Source organism: Phasianus colchicus, chromosome 1 (genome assembly GCF_987193195.1).
Source record: "Phasianus colchicus chromosome 1, bPhaCol1.hap1.1, whole genome shotgun sequence".
NCBI lineage: Eukaryota > Metazoa > Chordata > Aves > Galliformes > Phasianidae > Phasianus > Phasianus colchicus.
This window is the reverse complement of record NC_143436.1, coordinates 15,921,997-15,945,592: the sequence shown is the minus strand read 5'-3', so window position 1 is coordinate 15,945,592 and position 23,596 is coordinate 15,921,997. Positions and strand designations below refer to the sequence as shown.

General features: G+C 39.9%; 1 protein-coding gene across 3 annotated transcripts; it reads left to right on the top strand.

The window, feature by feature from the left end:
* The first annotated feature begins 42 nt into the window (after nucleotides 1-42).
* On the top strand, nucleotides 43-23,104 carry REDIC1 (regulator of DNA class I crossover intermediates 1). 3 transcript variants are annotated; one of them, XM_090136237.1, is made up of 14 exons: nucleotides 43-252; nucleotides 3,183-5,471; nucleotides 7,297-7,336; nucleotides 9,034-9,169; nucleotides 9,926-10,058; nucleotides 10,815-10,881; nucleotides 11,316-11,513; nucleotides 13,398-13,504; nucleotides 15,988-16,517; nucleotides 16,773-16,845; nucleotides 17,480-17,537; nucleotides 18,101-18,167; nucleotides 18,992-19,086; nucleotides 19,510-23,104. In XM_090136237.1, exons 2-14 carry the CDS (start codon nucleotides 5,449-5,451, stop codon nucleotides 20,113-20,115), a joined length of 2,133 nt encoding a protein of 710 aa, XP_089992363.1. In that variant the 5' UTR covers nucleotides 43-252; nucleotides 3,183-5,448; the 3' UTR covers nucleotides 20,116-23,104. The 3 variants fall into 3 exon arrangements, with proteins under 3 accessions (XP_089992363.1, XP_089992383.1, XP_089992374.1); XM_090136257.1 differs by lacking the exon at nucleotides 3,183-5,471; XM_090136248.1 differs by lacking the exon at nucleotides 43-252 and having other exon boundaries at nucleotides 2,712-5,471; nucleotides 19,004-19,086.
* Nucleotides 23,105-23,596: the final 492 nt, after the last annotated feature.

Below are 23,596 nucleotides of genomic sequence, written 5' to 3'. Positions count from 1 at the left end.
GCCGGCCCCGCGCCCCTCCCTGCCGGAGGAGGGACTCGGGTCGGAAGCGCGGCCCGGCGGCCGAGGGGCTGCGGCGGGTGCCTTCCTGTCATATGCGGGTGTGTCACAAAGCGTTTGTCTGCCGTGGGTGAGGGCGAGCGGATCTGGAAAATGCACTGCAGGCGTTCAGGGATGTGCAGCTCTCCCCTAGAAATGGGCAGGGGCCCGTTCACCCCGCTGTGACCCGGCACGAACACAGGCAAACTAAGCCACGTTAGTGTTACAGACGAGTCCTCGGGTAGAGTGTGCTGATCGGGGTTAGACAGCAAGGCAAGCTTAGGGGCGAGCAAATGGTTTGAGAGAGCTTTGCTTCTGAAAATCAGGCAGCGCATCCTCAGCTGCAGGTGCTATCAGAAAAGCCCTCAGGCCGAGATCAGCAAAACGCGGCTGGGTAGCATCCATTGCTTGCTCCCCCCTTGGGGGCTGTGCAGTTTATAGTGCGCTGGAAAGTTATGTAGAGATGTGGAGTAATCCCGGGACTTAGTGGAGTTTCTGCCTCTGAGAACAGCACAGAGATCTGGATCAATGTCCTTGTAGCTTTTTTTTTTTTTTTTTTTTTTTTTTCCAGTGCACAACTCAAAGCTAGGAGAATGTCAAACTGAAGCAGGGTAGTACCGCTAAGTTTCAGTTACTAACCAGGCGCCTGGGTTCACTGCCGATTACTCTGTCAGCAAGATAAAAAGGTTGCTCAGGGCACCGACAGGATATGTGGCTGAGAAAGCGCCTTGCTGAGGGTTTGTTAGTCTTTAATTCTGATTTGCAGTTAAGCACTTTGCGTTCTGGCTTGTGAATATCACAGCATGCTCTTGGCGCTCTCTTGCCAAACCACAGTTATTTGCAACATTTCATTACTCCAGCATTTTCATACTAAGGGGAGAGTTCACAGCTCTCTTTCGGTTCTGTGTGCCTGCTGACCTTTCACTTCAGATCTTTTGTGGCTTGGTAGCAGAGCTGTGAGTGTGGGTGTACACCCACAGTCGGGTTGCGGGGAGGTTTAGGTAAAGCAAATCTGGCTGTGCAATGTTTCAGTCAATGAATGCAATGTATTTCCATTGTTTTCAATCTGCTACCAACACTGAACAGGACATTGCTTCTAAAATATGCTGCGCCACGTACTCTGACATGGTGAAATGAGATTTCTGGATATTTTTTTTTTTTAATTTTGAACTGTTCGTGTACGTTCTGGAGTGGGGCTTTGGTTAGAGTCAAGTTCACAGAAGATGATCATACAAACCCTAACTCAGCTAAGTACCTCACTGAAGTGCTTCCGAATTTTCTGTTGACTTCAGTTAATCAATTGCATGACTGTGGAAAGGCACCCAGAGAACTAGTTGGCATTATCAGGTGAACCAGTGACAAAACACGCCTTTACATCCTGCAGGGGATACAAGATGTCTGACATTTGATTTTGAAGTGGAAGAAAATGACCTATGCCTACTTTAGAGAAGCTGTTTGCTTTAGGCATTTACCCCAGCATACTATCCAAATGTAGCCATTTGTTTGGGATCAGATGATCTAAGCTGAGCAAGAAAGGGTGAGGTATGGTAGAGTACTGGCAGATCAGTAATGCCCCCATTTTTACACACAGTTGGTGTGTAAGATGAATTATTTCAAAGTTTATACCTGTCAGTATGCTGTTGTCAATGGTACTGTCCTGGCAGATGGTCTTTCAGGTAGGTACAGTCCCACACTCTTCTCAGCTGGGCTTTGAATTTCAATCTATGTAGATCTGTCTCTGAGGTGGATGGGTTCCCACATATCTGGCTTCTCTGCTATCTAATCTTTGGGCTAAAGCATCATCTCCTTCCATTTATGCTCACTCCTAGCTCCTTCAAACCTATTGTAATGGAGCTCAGCAAGGAGTATACATCAGGAGAAACAACCAGAAGAGATAGTCTCTCATCATGCAATTTCACAGCAGGGGAAAAAATGGTCTTCCATTGTATGCTGGGGTAGTCATTGATTTCAGTACATGTTTTATTTAATCTGAGGTTGATTTTCATTCTTTCTACTTGTTCTAGAAGTGTTTATTTCACTCTTATATAGATTTCCTAAATCCCATATGAATACTACTCACCTCGTGTTGCACAATTTACTGTCATATTTTTCTAATGTAATGCTGAAACCTTGTATGAAAACATAAAGAAACCTGCTGTGTTTCTCTTTAGATGCTTGGCTGAAGATTAGTATTTTGTGGTCAAGCTTTAAGAAAAATTGGGCTTTCTGAAATGTCTAGATTTCTTTGAACTGATGCTCTTAGGGCAAATCAAAAAGGGCAGCTGTCCTTTAAAGATGAATGGGGGAAGGGCTTTTATTCAAATTAATTGAAAGAGAATTCTGTCTTTGAAGATAAACTATTTTTTGAAGGGGAAACTTCATTTTTAAAACAAGTTTTAACTTTTAAGTTTTCTAAAAAGGGCAAAATACTTCAGGGCAAAATAACCAACTAAGTTCATAAGAATAGTATTACTGTATTTCTGACCTGCCTTGTTTCTCAAGAAGGGAAATGGGTAGAGGAGTTTTCCAAGCAAAAGTTTTAACTTGGAACAGGCTATTTTATTTTTATTTTATTTTATTATTTTATTTTATTTTATTTTATTTTATTTTATTTTATTTTATTTTATTTTATTTTATTTTATTTTTTCCAGTCATGCATTCATAGTATTAAATAATTAGGTCAATGTTAAGGCATCTAAGTAAGTCTATATGGTATTTAAAAGTACCAGAAATTCCCACCCTGGTCAGAGGACTCAAAAGCATTTTAGGTGCTCTGCATGTTTTATATAGATATCTACAGATGGATTTACTTACATAATACTAAATTTCAAGATCAAACATTTTGGAGAAAAATCAAAATTAGAAATGTGTAAATGGACATACACCAAAATAATAAAAAGTAATTTTGTAAAATATTAAAACATTTAGATTTAAGCGTGAGAGCTTCAGGGCTGTTTTTTTGCTGTTGTTGTTTTGTTTTGTTTTTTAACTACATTTCACTTTTAGTTATAATCTACATTAGACTAAGTTACTTTATGAGAAGTAATCTTACAATGGAAGATTCATAAAGAAGGATGAGAACTACTTGCAGTTAGATCTCAGAAATGATCTAGAAAGACATTTTCCCTCTCTTTTACTCTTTCCAGATTTTGCATAAGCATCACCAGTTCACTCAGAGCAAAGACTGTCCTGCTTAAGGAATGAAGGGTACTCAGATCTTCAGGATACAATAATGCTGTAGACAGCAAAAGACACTTTCACTTCTTGCAGTTTTGTTTTAGTTAGCTTCTTCCTCTCTAGGTTGGGACACAGTGTAGGAACCAAACGTGTTTTGAGTCATCCATCCAGCAAATCATACTGGATTATACAGGAGTTCAAAGGGGATTTACTCAAAGCTGCGTGTCAGAATTTGTGTGATCAATGTTTCTGTACCAGCCCTCCTGGAGAAACCTGGTCTTCCATCACTTCCATTATACCACTTTGGACCGCTTTTCGACATCACTTTTAACTAGAGCTGATTTGATAACAAAGAAGCATGTCAGAGGGGAAATCTCAGTGCTGTAAGACCACAGCTGCTTTATTTTAGTAACAGGTGGAAAGCTGTTCTGAAGATCCTGCATAATAAATACTTTCTGAACAAAGACATGTCAGATTTAGTTACACTGAAGAGTTGTTAAAATGTTACAAATACGGAAAATCTTCAGGGTTTTTTTCTTCCTACTACCTGTTTCTGACACACTGAGAGCATCTACTTATTCTTTGTTTATTTCACTTCCTGGAGAAGTACTTAAGTTCCGTGAAGCTCACCATCAGGAACTTTTAAAAATGAATAATGTCCTGCAGTTATTTAAAAGTATGGCATCACTGCAAAACACAATCAACTCATTTGGAGTTTTCAAATATTGACAGTGAAGGTGCAATGTTTAGTCTCAGACCTTATTTCAGTGTTTACTTTGCCTTCAGTGAAGAAATATTTTTAAATTTTATGACCACTTGAAAGGGTGCTTTAGCTTTATCTGGAGAAATGAATTCTGGGAGGGGAAGATTTCTTACATTAAAAAGAATTGTTTGAAGCTGCCACATCACTTTTCCTTGATTCTACAAAGTGCTGTTACCTACTGGATTCAATAAATCAAGCAGAAATAAAAGTGTAGTTTTTTCCTTTAAATCCAGATAATGATGTAGAAGTGCGAGAGGAAGAGTAATACTGATACTATGTTAGGAAAAAAAAGGACATTGTTAGACATAATATTAACATGTTAAACATTTACACAGGGTGGAAATACAAACAAGGTAGAAACTGATCAAATGAGTTTAATCTTTCAGTATGATCTGTCATAGTAGCTGATGAGTTGCGCATAAACAAACACTTCAAAATCTTCCACGTAAAGTATATATATTTTTAATCTAATAGTGCTACAATAAACAATTAGGCTTATTGATCAGAAATATCTGAGCTATCACAACAATAACACATTCTGTCCAATAACTTTGTTGTTTAACTGGTTATATTAAAGAAGCAGGCATTTTCACTTTTCCAATCTTCTAGCCATGGATTCTATAAAAATACTATAAAAATTAAAGAAAATGCTTGGCTAATTTTTAATGTTAGTCTTCTAACATCTACTCTTAGCACTCTGCTCATTGTTGTACCAACAGCTATCCAACAGGTACCTTGAAAAGTTCAGATAATTCAGTACAGTGACACCATGGGAGATTTATACATAAAACTGTACTGGTGGTTTTATAAGTGGCAGCGAGTTGCAGGGACAAGAGCGAGGGGAGCTGCATTGTTCCCCATTCAGTCCTGGGACCTCCCACCCTTTTGTGAGGGTGAGCCATCATTTATCTCCAAAACCTTGTCAGGCAGCTCCAAGAATGAGGGTGCCTGATAGCAACAAATGCTCGTTGATTCCCCAGCATGCCTGGGGAAGGGCAGCACTCATCTTCTGCCCTACAGACTGTGCCAGCTGCAGCAGTGGCACTAGAGGCTGAGCCTGCCAGACAATGTCAGCTGCTCTGTAACGCACTCCAACAGCTGTGCATTTCATGCACACGGGACAGCAGAGATAATTGTGATTCCTTGGCAAAGGGGAAATGGTTTCTGTCAGCAGACTCTAAGGGAGTGGCAATGGCAGAGGAAGGGTGGCAGCAGCCAGACCATTGCCTTCTGCCCATCAGCCCTTTGCTCTCCTTGTCCTCCTGCTCTCTGTCTCTGTGTCACACTGCCCCTCCTCTCTGTTAGCATTGGGAGCATGGAGATCAGTGGCCCTGGTGCTGTTGGTTAGGAGCAGGCCCCACTGGCGAGCCCTGCCGGGGGCTGCGCACCCACAGGGGCAGCACCCTGTCGCCAGCTCTCCCCCTCTCCAGCACTGCCAGGGGCAGCCCTCCCTGCTTCCTCAGCAGCAGAAAATGAACTGGGTGGGTGGCAGCCGGTGAGTGAAACTCTTCAGGGCCACCAGAAATGGCTCCATGCCAAGCAGCACAGCTCTGTGTTTCAGGCCTCGTGTCCCCTCAGAGACCTGCAGGGTCACAGCACGGCCTGGTGTCCCCTCAGAGACCCACAGGGCCACGGCAGCCCCTGTGTCCCCTCACAGACTGTGCATATTTAAGATTCACTGAAAGATTAAAATAATCACCTATGGGCTGATAACATTAAAAAAAACGGCATACTATTAGGTTTCTTTGGGTCCTGTAGCTCTTACCAATCAGAATTTTAAAACCTACTGTTTTTGTCAGCATTTGAAAGTAGCTTTGGTAAAAGTGTTTTTATATTCATCCTGACACTATATGCAGAATTCAGCTAAAATAAAACCTTACGTATCTGTAAGGCTCTCCAGACAAATAGAGTTTCTGAAAACTGCTGTGGAGGGTTGACCTGGTTGTCAGGTGCCTACCCATGTCACGCTGCCACAGGGAGAAAATGTGAAAGGAAAACCTTGTGGGTTGAGATAACTGCAGTTTTTAAAAAAGAAAAGGAAAGTCTGCATGTGAAAGCAAAGGGAAAAAATCCAAATTATTCTCTACTCCCTATCCATGGACAATGTCTAGCCACTTGCTGGGAAGTAAGGCCTCAGCACGAGCAGCAGTTGCTTTGGAAGATTTGCCTTTGTACAAGTGTACATCTCTGCCTACACCCCCACAATCTTTCTCCTATGTTTTATTGACATTGTAAGGTATGGAATAACTCTTTGGTAGGTTTGGGTAAGATCCTGTGGCTGTGTTCCCATCCTACCTCTCACCCACCTACAGCCTATGGCTTTGGGTTGGAGCCAGCCCTGATGTGGTGCCAGCACTGCTCAGTGGTAGCCAAAACATCTCTACGGTGTCACGGCTGCTCTGGCAAAATGTGGTATACATCATTTACTATGTGGTATACATCATATATACATATATATTTATATACTTTATTTGTATAATTATATGTACATTTATATGCATGTGTTCAGAAAGAGTGTGAGTCCTTTCCAACTCAGGATATTCCATCCTGAGTGCTATAAATTTGGAGATTGTATTAAAAAAAAAGAAAAAAAAAATGTAATTCCAAGGATCTATTCCATATTTCTAACCATTAAATAAATATGCAACTCTCACTTGACCCAAACATTGCACCCATATTCAATGTGTTCACAACAGTGATTCAGAACTCCAATTTTAAGCATGGTGTCCTGCAACCAATTGATTTAAAACTAGTTTAACAAATAGTTAAGGTATAGCTGTTTCCTATATAGCACAAACAACAGCAGCTCAATATAAGTTGTACTGACAATCTCTTTAATCTCTCTTATTTTTTTTCCTAATGTTCACAATATGCCATAATGCCCTGAAAGGCAGAAAGGTGCAATGTGCTCTTTTGCTTTCTTTGTTAATGTGGTTTTGTAACTGTGTTGCAGCATGAAATTGAAAATTAGAATAAATATTGACAAAGATTTCTTGCGGTGTTTTAAAAGAAGTGAAGAATTGATGAATTGTTTCATTGCAAGTTAAGTACCTGAAAGTTTTTTTCTTCTGAATATTCGATATATTCTATATCCCTGAGATAGAATGGGAACATAGCCTTACTTAAGTAAACCAGGACCAGACAAAGTGACTTCAGCAGAGTTATGTTGACTTCGCTACCTCAAGGTTTGATCCATTATAGCTGAATTTGCATGCAAAATTCTCAGTAACAGTTACGTGAAGCTCAGTCCATGACTCAAGGTTATAATATTATATTATAAAACCTTTATAATTAAAACAATAATTATTTGCATCTTTCAGGAGCAGAGTCATACTAAAGCAGGAAAGGAGAAAGCAAAAGGTAAATGGTTGTAGCCACCATGGATTTTATGTTATGCAAATGATTGTGTTGTTTCACTGTGAAAAATCTTTCAAAGCAATTGGAGTGAGGCACAGAACTGTAGCATAACATGTATGTGTTTGCCTGACTGTAGTTAATTTTTAGAACAGAAGTCTTTTTCTAGCTTTGCTACACTGAATTCCAGCAACAAGAAGAGGGAGGAGGAGAAGGCATGAATGAACACATGAATGCTCCCAATTGAAGTTTTACTGAATTACTTCTGGTACTACATTTTGCTTGCTGAAGCAACAGATGTTTTCTATAGATGGTAACACCTTGGAAAGTGAAAGATTGTGATACAATATGGTGGAAAACGGTTACCAATAAACATGCTAGGTATATTAATCACATGTAATTGACAAGATAAATCCCCTGTCATGTAATTCAGGATGACAGAAGGAAAAGTTCAGAAGAAAAGCCTGTCATTTTTTTGTCTTAGGGCCTTCAATATCCTTCAATATCCAAGTTTTCAATATCCTTCTTTGTTTAAAGTAAAGATGTACCATTAATTTATTTATTTTTTGGGCTTGCTACTAATGATTTTTGAGATGATTATTAACACTCCTACAAAATAGAGATTTTCTCCACTAAATGTCTACCAATAGAATCCCAGTGTTATGCAGAATTATCTGCTTGATATATTTAGAATTACAGTCATATTTCTTTTTGTTACTTGTAACATACAGCATTTCCAAAGTCCCAGTCATAGAGGTTTTTCTTCTTTCCCTTTTGTCTCTCTTTCTCTCTCTCTCTTTTTTTTTTTTTTTTTTTTTTTTTTTGGTTTTTTTTGGTCACAAGACCCTATTTATTGCATCAAGGGAGAGAAGTTTGAAGAACAAAACACTCTTTGTGTCAATTTAGATGGCCACGACTAATAATCTTGCTGATTTATTTGCCTGCTGGTTTATATAAGCTGCCTAAAAAGTACAGGTTTAATTTTTTTTAAAGACTTCTTTTCTTTGCAGGATTTTGAGATGTCTTTTACTTTGAAAAATGCTTTTAATGATCACATACAGAAGTTGAGACACAAGTATATAAGGACTAAGTTTTTGGTGTCAGGAGAACAATGACCTATTTTGAATATCACAGAATCAGAGAATCAGAGAATAACTTGGGTTGGAACGGACCTTAGAGCCCATCCAGTTCCAACCCCCTGCCATGGGTAGGGTTGTCACTCACCAGATTAAGGCCCCATCAAGGCTCAGAGCCCCATCCAACCCAGCCTTGTACGCCTTCAGGGATGGAGCATCCACAGCTTCTCTGGGCAGCCTGTAAGAGTGCACCTCCACTCCAAAAGGAAAAAATACCTTGTAATGTCTAATCTAAATCTCCACCATTCTAATTTAAAACCATTCCCCCTTGTTCTGTCATTATCAGATCATGTAAAAAGTCAGTCTTTCTCTAGTTCACAAGCTCCATTTAAGTTCTGGAAGGCTGCAATGGAGCCTCCTTAAATATGACCAAATTATACTAGAATTATTTTTCAAAATAATAAAAATAAATCATGTGATAATAGACTGAATGTGTGAATTTGGAAAAATTCAAACGTATTTTTATTTATAAGAATTGCATCAAAATATTTATATATTCCACTGAAGTGATATGAAGCTTCTGCCAGAAACTTATTCTCTCTTTTAATCTCTCTTTTCAAAAAATAGGAATTCTTTGAAAAGAAAAAACTTAAATCAAAGATGAAGCTTCTGGGAGTATCATCTCCTAACAGTTCAGCAGTCAGCTTAGATCTCCTCAATCTATATGTTGTTAACCAGATATCGACCAAAAAAGACAGCACTGGTGAGTTTATGGTGACAGTGTTCTGACCTCATTGCTAACAGAATCAGTTATCTTTTATTATCACTCCTACTATTTCTTTTTCCACTGTGTTGTAACTTAATGCTCAAATAGTCATTTATTTAAAAAATAAAAAATAGCAATTAAATAGGACAGTAATGACTGAGTAAAAAGTAAGGACATAAGAAAAATCAAACGACCTATTTCAGCTTTACAGTCTTGCACTTATGAATTTCCCTCATTCCATGTATTAATTTTACCCTGTCTCCTCTTCTTTTTCCCTTTGCCATTAAATTGGATCACTTGTGTTCCACTTATAGTACAGTCACATCTTTTTCTTTCTTTCTTTCTTTGTTTTTTTGTATTTGGAATAGAAGGTTTGTTATACCCAGAGTGTTTTTGTTATAATCTGTCATTAAGCTCCCCTCAAAATCGCTACAACTTGAGTTCTAACTCTTATCTTCTGTGACATATTCATAAACAGGACTGGGGCATAGTTGCTGTCCTATGCTCAGAAAGATTCGAAGGTGGCTGATTAGGGCAACAGAGCTGTCCACAGACAGCAGTTGCCCCACAATTTTGTGCTATGGTGCCAATTAGAATAGAGCTCTTACCTCACTGTTAATAAAGCAAAACAAGTTTTAAATGGATAAATGGTTTGAGAAACCCAAAACGTCTTTGGTACTGTAATGAAAAATTAGGGAGCTCAAAGCTTAGTTTCTAAGTCCAGTGCTGACCTTCCAAATATTTTCACCACAGGCAACTTGAAAAAGCCGGTCCATGTTGCTATAACTGAAAATGTAAAGGCACCTTTTAGAAGGAACAATCTAGAGCTTCCCAGGTCACCACTACGAAACCAATTTACAGCACACTTAGATGACATCAAGAACAGGTACTTGTTTAAAACAGGCAGTAGTTAAGCAAGTTAAGTCTGTAAAAGGTGTTTCACAATTTATTTTCATGTGATTTCTGAAGAAGTTAAAAGCAGTTACCATTGCAGTACAGATCTACTTTGTGTGTATTTATTAACACGGATAAAAGCACGTACTTTGGTAGCAACAAGATAAATGGGAGAAGGGGTCTAGGCTAATACAGTAGCACAGGAGCATAGAAAGACTAATCTGAAACTGGTCAATCTCTTGATCTTTAGATCAGCAGATCCCTTTTACCTCTGTGCTCATCAGTGTCTTGCCTTGAAAAGACTGAATAAATATTTATCTGGGGTATTAAGTATGCCTAAATATATATTGCTAAGACAGAGTATTTTCACGACTGCTTCTGACATTCCAGGGATACTCTTATTGCCAGAGTAAGGAAACATACTCTAAACTCAGAACTGTACACAAAGTTCAGAGCTTTAAATATACAGATGTGTTACTTTATTCATGTCGTGTTGTTCATACACTAAGTTCCTCTCACAGAGCAGAGTATTCAAACAGCATTTTCTACTTATGTTGTTTGCCATCCAATTTCAGGCATGCTTAAGTGACTGATTTACAGACTGGCTGCTCAAAATTGCATACAAATCAAGGGTTTTTTAAACATCTGGAGAAATACTGTTAAATTATTTTAAAATTAATACTCTGGTTAGGAAGTTTTTAATCTTATAGATCTTACATTGCAGAGGCTGTTTTTATTCATTTATAAGGTTACAAGAGCAAGTACTGGACAGCAGAAGGCAGCATCTCTTAGAAAAAGAAAAATACCAACATGAAGTAAGTTTATTGATCTCAGTGATGTCAAGTTAAAAATATGTAGCAATGTTTTTTTAAGTGATGTTTCATAATGATCAGATTTCATGAGTACTTAAATGTGTAAAGACTTCTTTAAGACTACATTGATGTATTAATTGCTAATCATATTCCATACTTTTTTTTTCTGCTATTTCTTACGAATATTACGAAAAGCTCCACTTGTTTTGGGCATTTTCCAAAACATTTAGAAATACCTGTGCTCTAAACTAGTCACAAAAGATAGATTATGGGAAAGAGACTAAGGCCAACATATCAGAATATATGAACATTTTTTCTTGAATATAGTATATCTGAAAAGAGATGTAAAAAATTTAGAAAGATTGGATTCTTTTCAACTATGCTTAGATGCTAACAATGTTAGATAAATCAAATTCTCTTTGCTATCTCTTATCTAGTTAACACAAGTAACAGAACTAACTTATGCTGAGTGTACGGAACATGAAGACAACACAGCAACAACTTTTAGCACCTGTCCACTGTCCCCTTCTATTTTTTGGTCCTCTAACTGTGCACAGTTTTCAGAAGAAAATTTCAATACAAAACTAATGGGTGACCCTTGGGAACAGACTTATGAAGATAAGCTACAGAAACAGGTTTGATTAATATTTTATTACTTTCTCTATTTGAGGCATAGAACTAGCATTATGGTGAAGATAATGATTAACAAGAAAAACTTCTAGGCTGGTGGCAATGGATATTCCATAAATACATATGTATTTCTTTTACTGGTCTGGAATAGATTTAATTTGAGCCTTTGTTCACTGAGCTTTCAGTACTGTTGATATCTGCAGAAAGACTACAGTGGTGAGGACAGCTTCTCAGTGACAAGAAATAAACAAATGTTATGTATATGCAAAAAACAGGAAAGTATTAGTTTATCAGCCTCACCTCTGTCCCTGAAAAGGTTATGGCACCTGACCTCCTGGATGCTGTTTAAAGTTCTGTGAAGAACAAGAAGGTGTTTGGGAGAAGTCAGCATAGGTTTACCATGACCATGCTATGCTATGCCTGACAAGCCTAATTCTGTGATGGAATGACTTGCCCTGTGGATAAGGAACAGCAGTGGATATTATTTACTATGACCTTAGGAAGGCATTTGACAAGGTTTACTGTGGTATCCTAGTAGCCAAAGAGGGGTGGTATGAACCAGATGAGTGGGTGACAAATTGGGTAAAAAAAATCAGCTTTACCATTTTGCTGAAAGTCCTTGGGTTAAAGTCTAATTGGCAACTGGTCAATAACGGCAGGAATGCCCAGGGTTTAGTAACAAGTCTGATACATCTTATCAGATACATGATTTGGACAGCAAGATACATTGCACCCATAACATCACAACAGGTTCATAAATGAAACCAGAAATTGTCAGAGAGATCATTACATTAGCAGGGCTGCTATTCAAAGGGATTTTGTGAATCTGAAGGCTTACAGGAACCTCATAAAGTTCAACACAGAGAAACTCATGTCTTGCACCTCAGAAGAAATAACCCCATGTATCTGTGCGGGTGGGGATTTGACTGAGTAGGCAGCAGCTTTGCAGGGAAGGACCTGAAGGTGCCAGAGGGTAACTAGTTGTCCATGAGTCAGCAGTGCATCCATGTTGCAGAAAAGGCCAGCTAAATACAGGGCTGTGTTATAAAGAGCTTATCCAGCACTCAAAAGCAAGTGATTATTCCCCTCAAAAACAAAAACAAACAAACAAACAAAAAACACGTGTTAGAACACATCTGAAACACTGTGCCCACTTTGAGTCCCCCCCAGTCCACGAGAGAGATCAACAAACTGGAGGAAGACTAATGGAGGGCAACAAAAATGTCAAGGGGATTGGAGCTCCTGATGAACATGGAGACTGAATGAAGAGGGTTTGCATAGCATGGATAAGAGAAGATTTGAAGAGAATGAAGAGGGGAACTAACTGCTGTCTTCCTGAATCCAGACAGGACAGAGTCAGAGATTCCCCGTGTAATGACACGTAGTAAAAATCACAACTTTAAACACTGGAAATTCTGCTTGCCTAGAAAAAGTTGTCTCAAAAGTAGCTAAGCACCAAAATAGGGCATCTCAATCCTGAATAAACCTGAGCAATCTGGACTAGCCCTGAAGCTGGCCTTGCTTTGAGCAGGAGGACAGGTTAGGTACCTCTCACAGCCTTTCCATGCAATAGCAGTCTACAGTTTTGTCTTCTTCGTAAAGCATCAGCTTTCTACAGTCTATCCAGCTTGCTGATATTATGGGGGCATGGGATACTTAAAAAGATGTTTTGCATACTAGCAGTGACATGCAAATATAAAGAAGTATGAATTGTACAAAACTCACTTGGGTGGTAATGTCTTGGCTTTTACTGGAAAGATAAAATTAAGTGAAAAATAAGTAAAAGAAACTAAGATGGAAAATGTGTATATTGTTTGCAAACCCAATTTTGAATTTTAAAACACTGCAACTATAGATTAAGAGTTTTATAACTTGGACCATTTTCTCAGTCAAGAACTATTTCTGAGCAAGAACCTTGGATTTCAAATCACTCAAGCCAGTGTATTTTCAGGAAGTCTGAGACAGAGCCTCAGGAACTACTTAACCCATTGCACAGGTAGACTGCCTTCTTGATTTTACATTAGAGAAATAGTTACCATTAAGTTAGAGTAATACTAAAATCATCTGAAATTTATTTCCATGTGATTTTTCACTGATTTTTAGTGCTCTTGGATAGGAATTGATATCAAATAGAAAGACTGAACAAGCAAAGCTATTAAAATTTGCTGAAAGACAGTTAAATGTGATTCTGGTAGGTTTTTGGAACCATGGTCTATTTTTGTGGTGTTGTAAACAGGATGGTGTTTTGTAATTCATCCAGAAGCATGGATTTACCAAGGGGATGGGCCAAGAGAAGGGGAGTTGCTGGCACTCTCATTAGTTCTGCTCATTGTAACAAGTGATGACCCCGATGCCTCAGCACTTGAGCAACTTCACTTACATTACTTACATTGAGGATTCCAGGGAAAAATTATTTACTCTCCTATTTCATATGCAATTCTGCTGTAGCTTTTTTAAAATTATCATTATTTTATAACTGATTAAAAATACTTTTCTGAGAACATAAAGGTGTGGACAGAACATAAGAGAATGGACAGAAGCTTTGCATTGATTTCTCTTTGCATATGCTGATTATGAGTCTTTTCAATCAAGGAGGGTTTAAGGCCAGACAAATTTGTACTGTTTTTTTCCAGGAGTTCTTATCTTCTACCTAGGGGTCTTATTTTTCATTTTTCTTTTTATTCTCTAAATCTGCTCAAGATTGCATCAATCTCTAGATGTGGATGAGGTAGAGCCATAAAAAGGTCATCTATTACTTGGCAGTTCCCAAAGTGCCAGCAGCTTGTTTGCCTGGGGCACAAAGGCACTGATTAGCTCACTGATGACATGATAAAAGATGGACATATGAGTTTCCACTCTTAGCCATCTGAACATTCTCTCTCCTCATGGATTTCCTGGTTTCTCCAGCAAAGCCCAAAATCAGGATAACGTTCACCTTGCCATGTATCTCCATAACTTCCTGATGAGTATCTTGATGTTAAAGCCCTATGTAACCTTACATTGCCTAAATCTCCCTTTTAATTTCTCCACAGACTCTCAGGCCTGCACTCTGCTTATGGCACCTCCCACAGTCCTCTGCCCATTCATGACTCACTGACAACATTCCATCTCCTTTTCCAACAATTTGTCTGATCCATTTTTGTGTTTTGTCCATATTTTGTTTTCATCCATTACATTCATTAATTCTTTTATCTCAATAACTTTTTTGAAGTATATGAGAAGTATGAACTTATACAATCGTTTAATGAAAATGTAATGATGTAATAACTGTGCACTGATCTGAGACCTGTGACCCTTCATGGTCATTAAATATTGACTAAAAATGTAGATATTCTCTTTTTTTCACTCTGTGTCATACTTGTCCACTTCCTCACCTACAATCACCTTTTACATAGCATTACAAAATGTTCAGCTAGAATGGAGAAGGAGCCTCTGTATCGCACCACGAAGTGTTTTTACCTTCCTCACTTGAATGCATTCAGGATTCTCCCAAAACAAACTCCAGTGTGATCAGTCTTTTAAAACTAAGGCATGGGTTTTACATAAGTAGAGGGCACAACTTTCTCCCTTAAGTTCTCTAGGATCTTTTTCCAATTCCAAGTGTTTTCTGGTCAAGACATTACAGAATTTTTCTTCAGTAAGTTTTTACTCTACTACATTTCCATTTTCAAGTTCCATTGATAGCACTGCTCTTTTAATTAATTTATTTATTTTAAAATAAAAGGCATGTTTTGTATTCTCTGTGTCCCAGAAAACTCGTAACTCTCTGCTCAGATCTTTGGAAAGGTCAGTCAAAAGATCAAGCTTAGAAAGAAGTGGTAAAAAAAGTTAGAGTAAGATCCAAGTAAGTGAGTGCATGATAGCTTTCATGTTAATGATAAGCATGATAGCATCTTCAAAAGCACTATTATGAGAAGAAGGGGAGGAAAGTATAGGCAAAACAAAATGTCTAACTGGTCTTCTAACTCTAGATAAGAAAAATTCTGTGCTTGAATAGGGTTACTGACCAATGCTACACAAGAAGTCACTGCTAAAGAGACCAGGAATGAAACCATGCATAGATCTTACTGTGGGTTTTCAGTACAAGAGTGAACTGTTCAATACCTTTTTACAGATCGAAGAAGCTGCCATCCTCTTTTAATCCAAAGTGTTTGGTCATTTGAGTGGAGCAGCAGTGACATACTGTGGTTGGTTTTATAAATCACAGTTCCCTACTGAATGAGATGACATGCTGCGTGTCTCAGTGTGTTTGGAAACATCGTGAAAGAGTCCTGCTTAAATCAGCCTTACTACATGTGTAAATAAAACACAGGACCCTCATTCTGTGGAAATAACTTACATTCAGAACAGAAGCACATGTGTTGAGTAGTGAAGTCTTTGAAATTTTGTATCAATTTGATAATCTATAGAGTTAGCAGTTAGTATTTTGCTTATTTGTGTACAAAGCAAGTTACATTTTTTTCTCCCCTTCCTCCAAAGGCTAGATTATATGAGTTCTGCCAGGAAAGATCCAATGATAATGGCCAGTAAAGAATCAGAAAACACTGAAGGAATAAAAGAACTATTGTTTGGTGTCATGAAAGAAACTGCAGACCTGAGAGTTCCTCAAGATGAAACTGATTGTCCCTTTCTGTCCCTGTTTGGAGATGAGAGCCAACCAACCTATAATAAAGCTTCCACAAAGGATTGTAATCCTTTTGTTAACCAAAACACTGCTCCTGTTTTTCTCATTGATCCCAGTGATAGAAATCAAATGACCAACAGAAATTATACATACAATAGTGGAGAGGCTCATCCTGCAATTAATGCAAGAAAAAATTCTGTAGACAGACACCGTAAAGGGCTTTTCACAGCTCCAGAACAGGTTTTATGTAAAAACAACAATGCACCATTTGCAAACTACAAGAAAAACAGCTTTCATAAAACCCACCTTCAGGACTGTCATGATGTTCAGCTCTACTTAACATTGCCTGGAAACGAACAGAAACCTTCAACATCTGAAAAAAGTGGTGAGTGTCAACAAGTTAGAGATGTATATTCTGTGTTTTATTCTTCTTTCAGTCATCTCATGCTACTTTTTTTTTATATATATAAACAGATGTGTGTTTGCCCTGACTCAAAACATGTTATCAATCTTTGGATTGCAGCAATTCAATTTTAAATCCAGTTAGTAAAGTTACTTTTACAAGTTGATAGAAGGAGTTATTTTCAAACTATATTCATGCTCTTGCACTTTTAAATTGAGGTTTACTTTTTGATTTTAGAAACATATGCTTATTATCGTGATCAGCAGATTAATTTAAAGGAGAACATGCAGAACCATTCAAGAAATAAAAGGTGAGTGCAACAAAAATTGTCAATCTATTAATTAGTGATAACTGCAGAGACCTTTCTGAACTGGAGAAATCCTGTCTAAGAGGACAAGGTGGCAAAAATTCTAAACAGCGTTAATGAAGACCCAAGTTATCCCAGTGAAAATAATGATGACTACTGTGAATAAACTTAGGTATATGTAAGCTATTTGTTGTACCACTGTACACCTACTTGTAATAACTAAGTAGGAAGATTCTTTGATAGGACAGTTCTGAGTCTCTGCAGATAAGCTGTTGCTCTGATCTGACCTCTAGAAGAACACCCTGTCCACTTCCACTGCCTACAGAGAAAATCAGTGTCTTCCTTGCACCAAATGTGGCATGTGTGAGTGCCCCACGTTTTACATTAAGGTATTTTTGTCACGTATCCACAGTCACCTCATACTACATTCTACAAACACACAAACAAACAAACAAACAAAAAACTTAGAGATTCATGTTGCTAAATCTCAGGTTCAGAAATAAATTCCAATATTTCAATAAGGGAAAACATTTCCTGACTACTGGCAAAAAAAAAAAAAAAAGTCAGAAGTAATTTAGAAAGCAAACAAAAGCATGGGAGAAATCACTTACCAGAGAGCTCTGTTTGCATCCCATAGAGATGAACCTGTAAAAGAATCGGTCTGGAAACAGAACCAGCTTTTTGAATTAGAAGAGGTAACTTTTTATAAACATTTTTTTTGCATTACCTACTACCAGAGTGTTTACATCATTCATTTAGAGTAGAAAAGAAGTATCCAGAACAGTTAGAAATTTAAACTACTTTATCTGAATTAACTTCTGTGAAATCTACTTTCCTTTGTTGCTTTATATGGAAAGTCCAGAAAGAACAATTTCTAGTTAAGTGGTTCAGCTAACAGTCTTTTCAGGTCCATAATAGTCTGATTCACATCCGAACTATTTGCCTGAAATACATTTTATAAGGCACTCTTTACCCCACGTTATGATTCTGAGGCAGTGTCCAAAGACTGTATGTAGGATATTTCAGTATTGTAATGAAGTTTTCTGCCAATATATCTATAAAATCTTCTGTAGATGTTTTGCCCATAGTAGTCACCCAGGTTCACACAGTACTGCTCAGGGGTTTTGTATTCCTTAACATAGTTTGCAGTGAACTGCAAGGTGTACTCCTTCATGTAATAGAGAAACTGAATGTTCTTCACTTAATTAACCCAAGGCACTGATCCAGCTCACTCACTATTAATGCTTGTTTTTGAAAGTTTGCAAAAGCACAACGGAAAGAGTACAACTCTGGAGTGAGTTCAAACCTTCACAGGATGGAGCAGGGTTAGTATCATTTGGATACGATTAGTTACAAATCAGATTTTTCTCTGCTTACGAAAATGAAACTTACTTTTAAATCCAGGGAAAAGCATGTTCATCTTTTTAGGATGTTACATTTTATGAGTGCTTCTATTTTTATTCACTAGCATTACCAGGTAACTAAGTATTCACTTTCCCTTGAAGAGATAAATTCAGATTAACTTATTTCTGGTGAGTATTATCCACATGTTTTTCATTTGAGTCTCTTAAACTGCTAAGCCAGATCTGAAAGTAGGGGGAGCTGCAAACAAACAAACAAACAAACAAATGAAAACAAATTATAATTCACCAGTGAAATCAGGTGTTTGTTCATCTGAACACCGTGACTCAAGTTTATGAACACTGGCATCTTGTAACAGTATGTAGCTGTATGGGTCAGCTGTTCCAGCTGCAGCTCAGAACAGATGTCCCAGGGGCCTCCAAGACAAAACACAGCCTAAAGCCCGTATAATTTGTATGGCAGCCAGTGCGTGCAGGGATTTTGCCACATTCTCTCCCTACCTCTATTCTGCAGAACCTCTTGGGTAGCACAGCTCTGCTGCTAGTGCAGGCTGACAGCATAGCTGGAGCTTTGGGACACCCATCTCACACATTTGGCCATGATATTTTGTCTTGAGAGGAGGAGAATTGGGTATTACCATAATCCAATTTGACTTTGCTAACACTTTGTTCTTTAAATGATATCTTAAAACTGCTTCAGAAATAGTGATCACTCTAAATTTTGCATGCTGTAATTGGGAGCTGGATGCTTGGGAAATATTTAGTGAGTAATTTTCCTTCTGCTGGAGCTCATTTTTCAGATGTGGAGTCACCACTCAGCAGCCCATCTCCCAGTTACTCTCCAAGACAGACAGAAAGCTGCCTCAGCTCCAGTCCTGACGTGGTGAGTAGAGCCCTGAATGGGTTTACAATAGGTGATTAGATGTACATTTTCCTAATTCAACAGACCTGTGGTCTGGTCTCTTGATAACGCTGAGCCTTGTGGAATTACAATAACATGTCATGTTATGGGAAGATGTTAAGGAAGTTTCTGCTGTTCCTTGACATGAAGAGAGGAAGATTTGGCGCTCTGTACATTCTCAGCCATTACTGAAGACACACACACCCATACAAAGGCCAAAACATAGGAATATAAATGCATGAGAGCAAAGATCCACATCCTTCAAGAAAGAACACAAAAGGCCAGCAGAAAATTCTGGCCTTTCAATTGATTTCATAATTTATCTATGCATCAATTATTAACTTTGTAGATAGACACTGAACTGTTAAAACAGTTGCATTCACACAGTTCACACTGTTCATACAGTCTGAAGAGGAAGATGCAGCCAGAAGGAAGAAATATGTGGGCAAGCAGCACCTCCAGACAGACGATGTCAACCTCATCTCAGCCTCTGAAAGCACAGAGCCCTTCAGGGCTTCTCATAATGGAGCTGTGCCTCCCCAGCCCGGCAGCAGTCTGGCTATGGAAGGAGACGGCCATCTTCAGCAGAAACTCTCCATATCGCACAGCAGAGAGGAAAAGAAAGAGCGTGCTGCTCCATGTGAGGGCAGCTTGTTGCCCCAAGCCCATAAGAAAGCACAAGTCATGCAGAGTGCAAGGTGCGATGTTTGGGTGCAGACCGAGAGCTCTGGCCCACAAGCAGGGAAAGCGGATGCGGCCACCCAGTGTGACCCCATGCGGGTGTGCAGCTGTGGGCGCTCCCTGCCCTCTGCCCGTAGCCCGCAGGGGCTGCATCCTCCCGGCACCGCTGGAGGGCACAAGTCGCCTGAGCATGAGGCACTGCCGCCCTCAGGCAGCTCAGCGAGGACGGCAGAGCTCCCCTCTGAAGCCGAGTATCTCGCTTTGGCTGACAGAACAACGCTAGACATTCTGGACTACATTGATACAATGAAGGGGAGAGAAAAGCAGTGACCAGCTGATATGGCATGGAAAGAAACAGAAAGAATGCTTCCAAATTTTGTCCTGTTCCCAGTAGGTTTCATTTAACAGGTGTATTTTGATTTTTCTAACCTGGCTTGAAAAAATATCGTTTGTAGTCTGCTCACTTATAAACTATGGATCTCTGTCTATCAACTGCCATCTCTGACTTTCTGTAGATCTCAAACTGATAACATAGGATAAATTTTACAATAGTTTAATAAACATAAACTTTAGGAACTAGATTTGCTTTCCCACTTGTACAGTTCTGGAGCTCGAAGGTGACTTTGCTTCTCTGGAAAGGAGAGGAAAGGTTCCATTTCACTTCAACGCACGTCTGATGTGACTTAGTTCAGAACTGTTGTCAAATTCTCACCCATTTGAAGAGGCAAAGCAGTCTTTGGTTTGCACTAAATATCAAAATGGAAATATGAAAATGAAGCAGGAAGTGCACAGCAGCACACATAAAGTCAAATGCAATTTTAAAAGAACTAATTTATTCATTTTTAACAAAAAAAAATCCCGCCAAAACCAAACAAAAACGTCAGCAGAAAGGCTTAAGCTTCTTCTCACAGCACATCTATGGATTCGTTCTCTGACCGTTAACACTGACAAATATTGTATGTGTTTCTGTATTTTGCCTGTGGGTTGAAAGTATGAAATTATTCCTCCTCATTGCAGTATTTCTGTAAGGCTGCAAATAACAACAAAGCAATGTTTCTGATAATATTCTCTCTGAGTTATGTTCTTTCCCTTTAAAAAGATTCCCAGCAAAGATGGCTCACTGTGATGCTGCCGCCATCCACTTATGTATCCACACATCTTCACACACACGTGCAAAGCTGTGTCACACAGCACAGGAGCCGTGCTGGTATGAGGTCGGTGTGTTGCACTTGTTCCCTTGGAGCCATTATCAGCAGATTCACTGCCCTTATTTCCATGAGGTCAGCTTCTTTTGGTTCTCCATTCTGTAATAAAGGCTGTGTGGTTGTAGGGGTGCGTGCCACGCAGCACTGAAGAGCCCCTTTGCCACTCTTTGTTCTCATCACCAAACCAGTGGCTCCTGCATTTTCTGCATTTTCTGCCGGCACCTGCATTTAAAACTAGAAGAGGTTTTTAAATTGGTCAACAGTTTGCATGTTTATGGCTGTGCCATTTTAAAAACAGCACCTCTCAGTGGGCTTCCCTTCACCTTGAAGAAAATAGCATTTTCCCTTATGTAAATAAATTGACACAGGAAGGGATTTGAACAGCCAAACTGCAGCACTGTGTAACTATCATTTACCCAACTCACCTCCCACATCTTAAGGCTCGACATAAGCAGATTTTCTCTTTTAGCTTGCCTCAATTTATTGTCAAAGCAAGCTGCCATGTCATTTCTTAGCTGAAACTGCTGTGATCATGTTCTTTGCAGGGGGGATAATTTATCTGAATAATCCTTGTGGTTTCCCGAAGGCTCAGCAGTTCTCAGTGCTCTGTAAGTCACAGTTGATCACTCAGCATTATGAAACTGCCACACCAGCCCCTGCTGGCTCGAGGCAGGGCATTTCTACGGCAAGCACTGCCACAGCCAGCTGCTCTGCTCCTCTCAGCCCAGCTCCATGGACTTGCCTGTGCTCCCCTTGCTCAGCCTTCCAGCCTGCAGGCTGTGAATCACAGAATACCCCCAGTAAAAGGGACCACGAGGATCACAGAGTCCAGCTCCTGACTCCACACAGCACCAGCCAGAACATAACTCTATGACTGGAAGCAGTGCCCAAATGCTCCCTGAACTTCAGTAACCCGGTTCCATGCCCACCGCCCTGTGGTGCAGACCCTTTCCCTGAGCCCTTCTCCCGCCCCTCCCCTGACGCAGCTCCATGCCGTTCCCTCGGGCCCTGTCGCTGTCACACAGAGCAGAGCTCAGCGCTGCCCTCCGCTCCCTGTGAGGAGCTGCAGCCGCCATCAGGCCTCCCCTCAGCTCCTCTGCTCTGTGCTGAGCAAACACAGGGACCTCAGCCGCTCCTCACACACCCTGTCCTCCAGAGCCTTCCCCATCTTTACACACACCTCCTGTGGATGCTCTCTCTAGCAGGGACAAGCCCTTCCCTCACCTGCTGGGCCTGGTGCACCCCAGGGTTTGGTTGCCCTTTTGGCTGCCAGGGGACTGGTGGTGCCACACAGATCAGTGTGGGTGTTTCAAATGAAGTAACACTTCATTTGAAAATCGTCATTGTATTTATTTCCTGAGTTCACTTTGCCCTTTTCCGGGAGCAGTGAGTCTCACATCTCCTACAACATAGAGCCTTTCACTGGCTGTAGCATATTTTCCCCACTGCACTAAAGCTGCTACCGAGAGGCTTTCAGTTTTCAGCCTGGGTTCCAGTAAGGATAGAAATTACGCAGCTGAGAGGCAGGCACACAGATCGGCTGTCTGCAAGAGCTGCACACATCTCTCTGATAGGATAATTCACCGCTCAGAGTGTGTCAATCAAAGTGGGCCACTGTATTCCTGAGCAGGGAGATGAGAGCTTACAGAATCCAGTTACCTTACGATTTCACCTGTGACTGCAACCCAGCCGCAGGAATGAAGCAGTCTGTGCAGAGGTACATGGGCTGGCAGCAGTGTAAAGGAGGCAGCGTATTCCTATCAGCCACTGGAGAAGTATTTAGAAGTATTTATGTGACTATCACTGTGCTAGAAAAGAATGATGCCTCCTCTTCATTGCAGCATGCCTCCCCCTGTGCTCAGGGGCCTTCTTTCACCTCCAACTTTTTGTGACTCTGGGGAAGCACTGAATGTGGTTGAACAGGAGCCTGCTGGCAGCCTCCAGTCCTGACTGCTTCAGCCCATGCCTCAGCAGCTGCCGCTATTTATTCTCCAGTATTTGTTACTGCAGTAACGATCCCCACCCCACCATGCACTCCACAGCTTTCTGTGAGGCAGGGACATGGGCAGAGATGACCCTTTTTCATTAAGTCACCTCTCCGGAGGTGAGCTGAGCCTCTGGGGGGCCCATGAGGGTAACATTGCTTAGCTATGCTCAGAGAGAGCAGATTAGAAACAAAATTGTGCTGGAGAAGAGGACAGAAGTGTACCTGTAATTAACCAAAAGACAGTGTTGGCCTTTGAACATTTCTAAACAAAAATAGGTGCACAAACAGACGGAAAATGTGACCCCACGCTTCAGTCTGAAGCAATCTTGATGTACATTGGTACCCTGCTTTCCCTATTAGATCAGCTCTAATTGCAGTAACCTGCAGGGTAAGGAACCAGGTGAGGTTTTCTCAGGCAGCTTGGAGCCAGGCGTTACTGTGCCAACAGCCTCTGTGTACTGCATGGAAATCCTTATTCCATTTTCGTGAAGGATTATCATTGTGTGAAATGAGAAGCTTAAGTTTCCATACAAGTAATTATTTCTCAGGTGGGAACTGTTTGTGAATTGCCTTTTTAAGGGTTTTAGCAGAGAGCTGATTAAGGAAGGATGAGGTTTCC

Coding starts and splice junctions, on each gene's coding strand:
- REDIC1 (XM_090136237.1), top strand. CDS start 5,449: ATGAACTGGGTGGGTGGCAGCCG. Junction 5,472..7,296: donor AACTGGGTGGGTGGCAGCCG/GTGAGTGAAACT, acceptor TGCATCTTTCAG/GAGCAGAGTCATACTAAAGC. Junction 10,059..10,814: donor TTAGATGACATCAAGAACAG/GTACTTGTTTAA, acceptor TTCATTTATAAG/GTTACAAGAGCAAGTACTGG.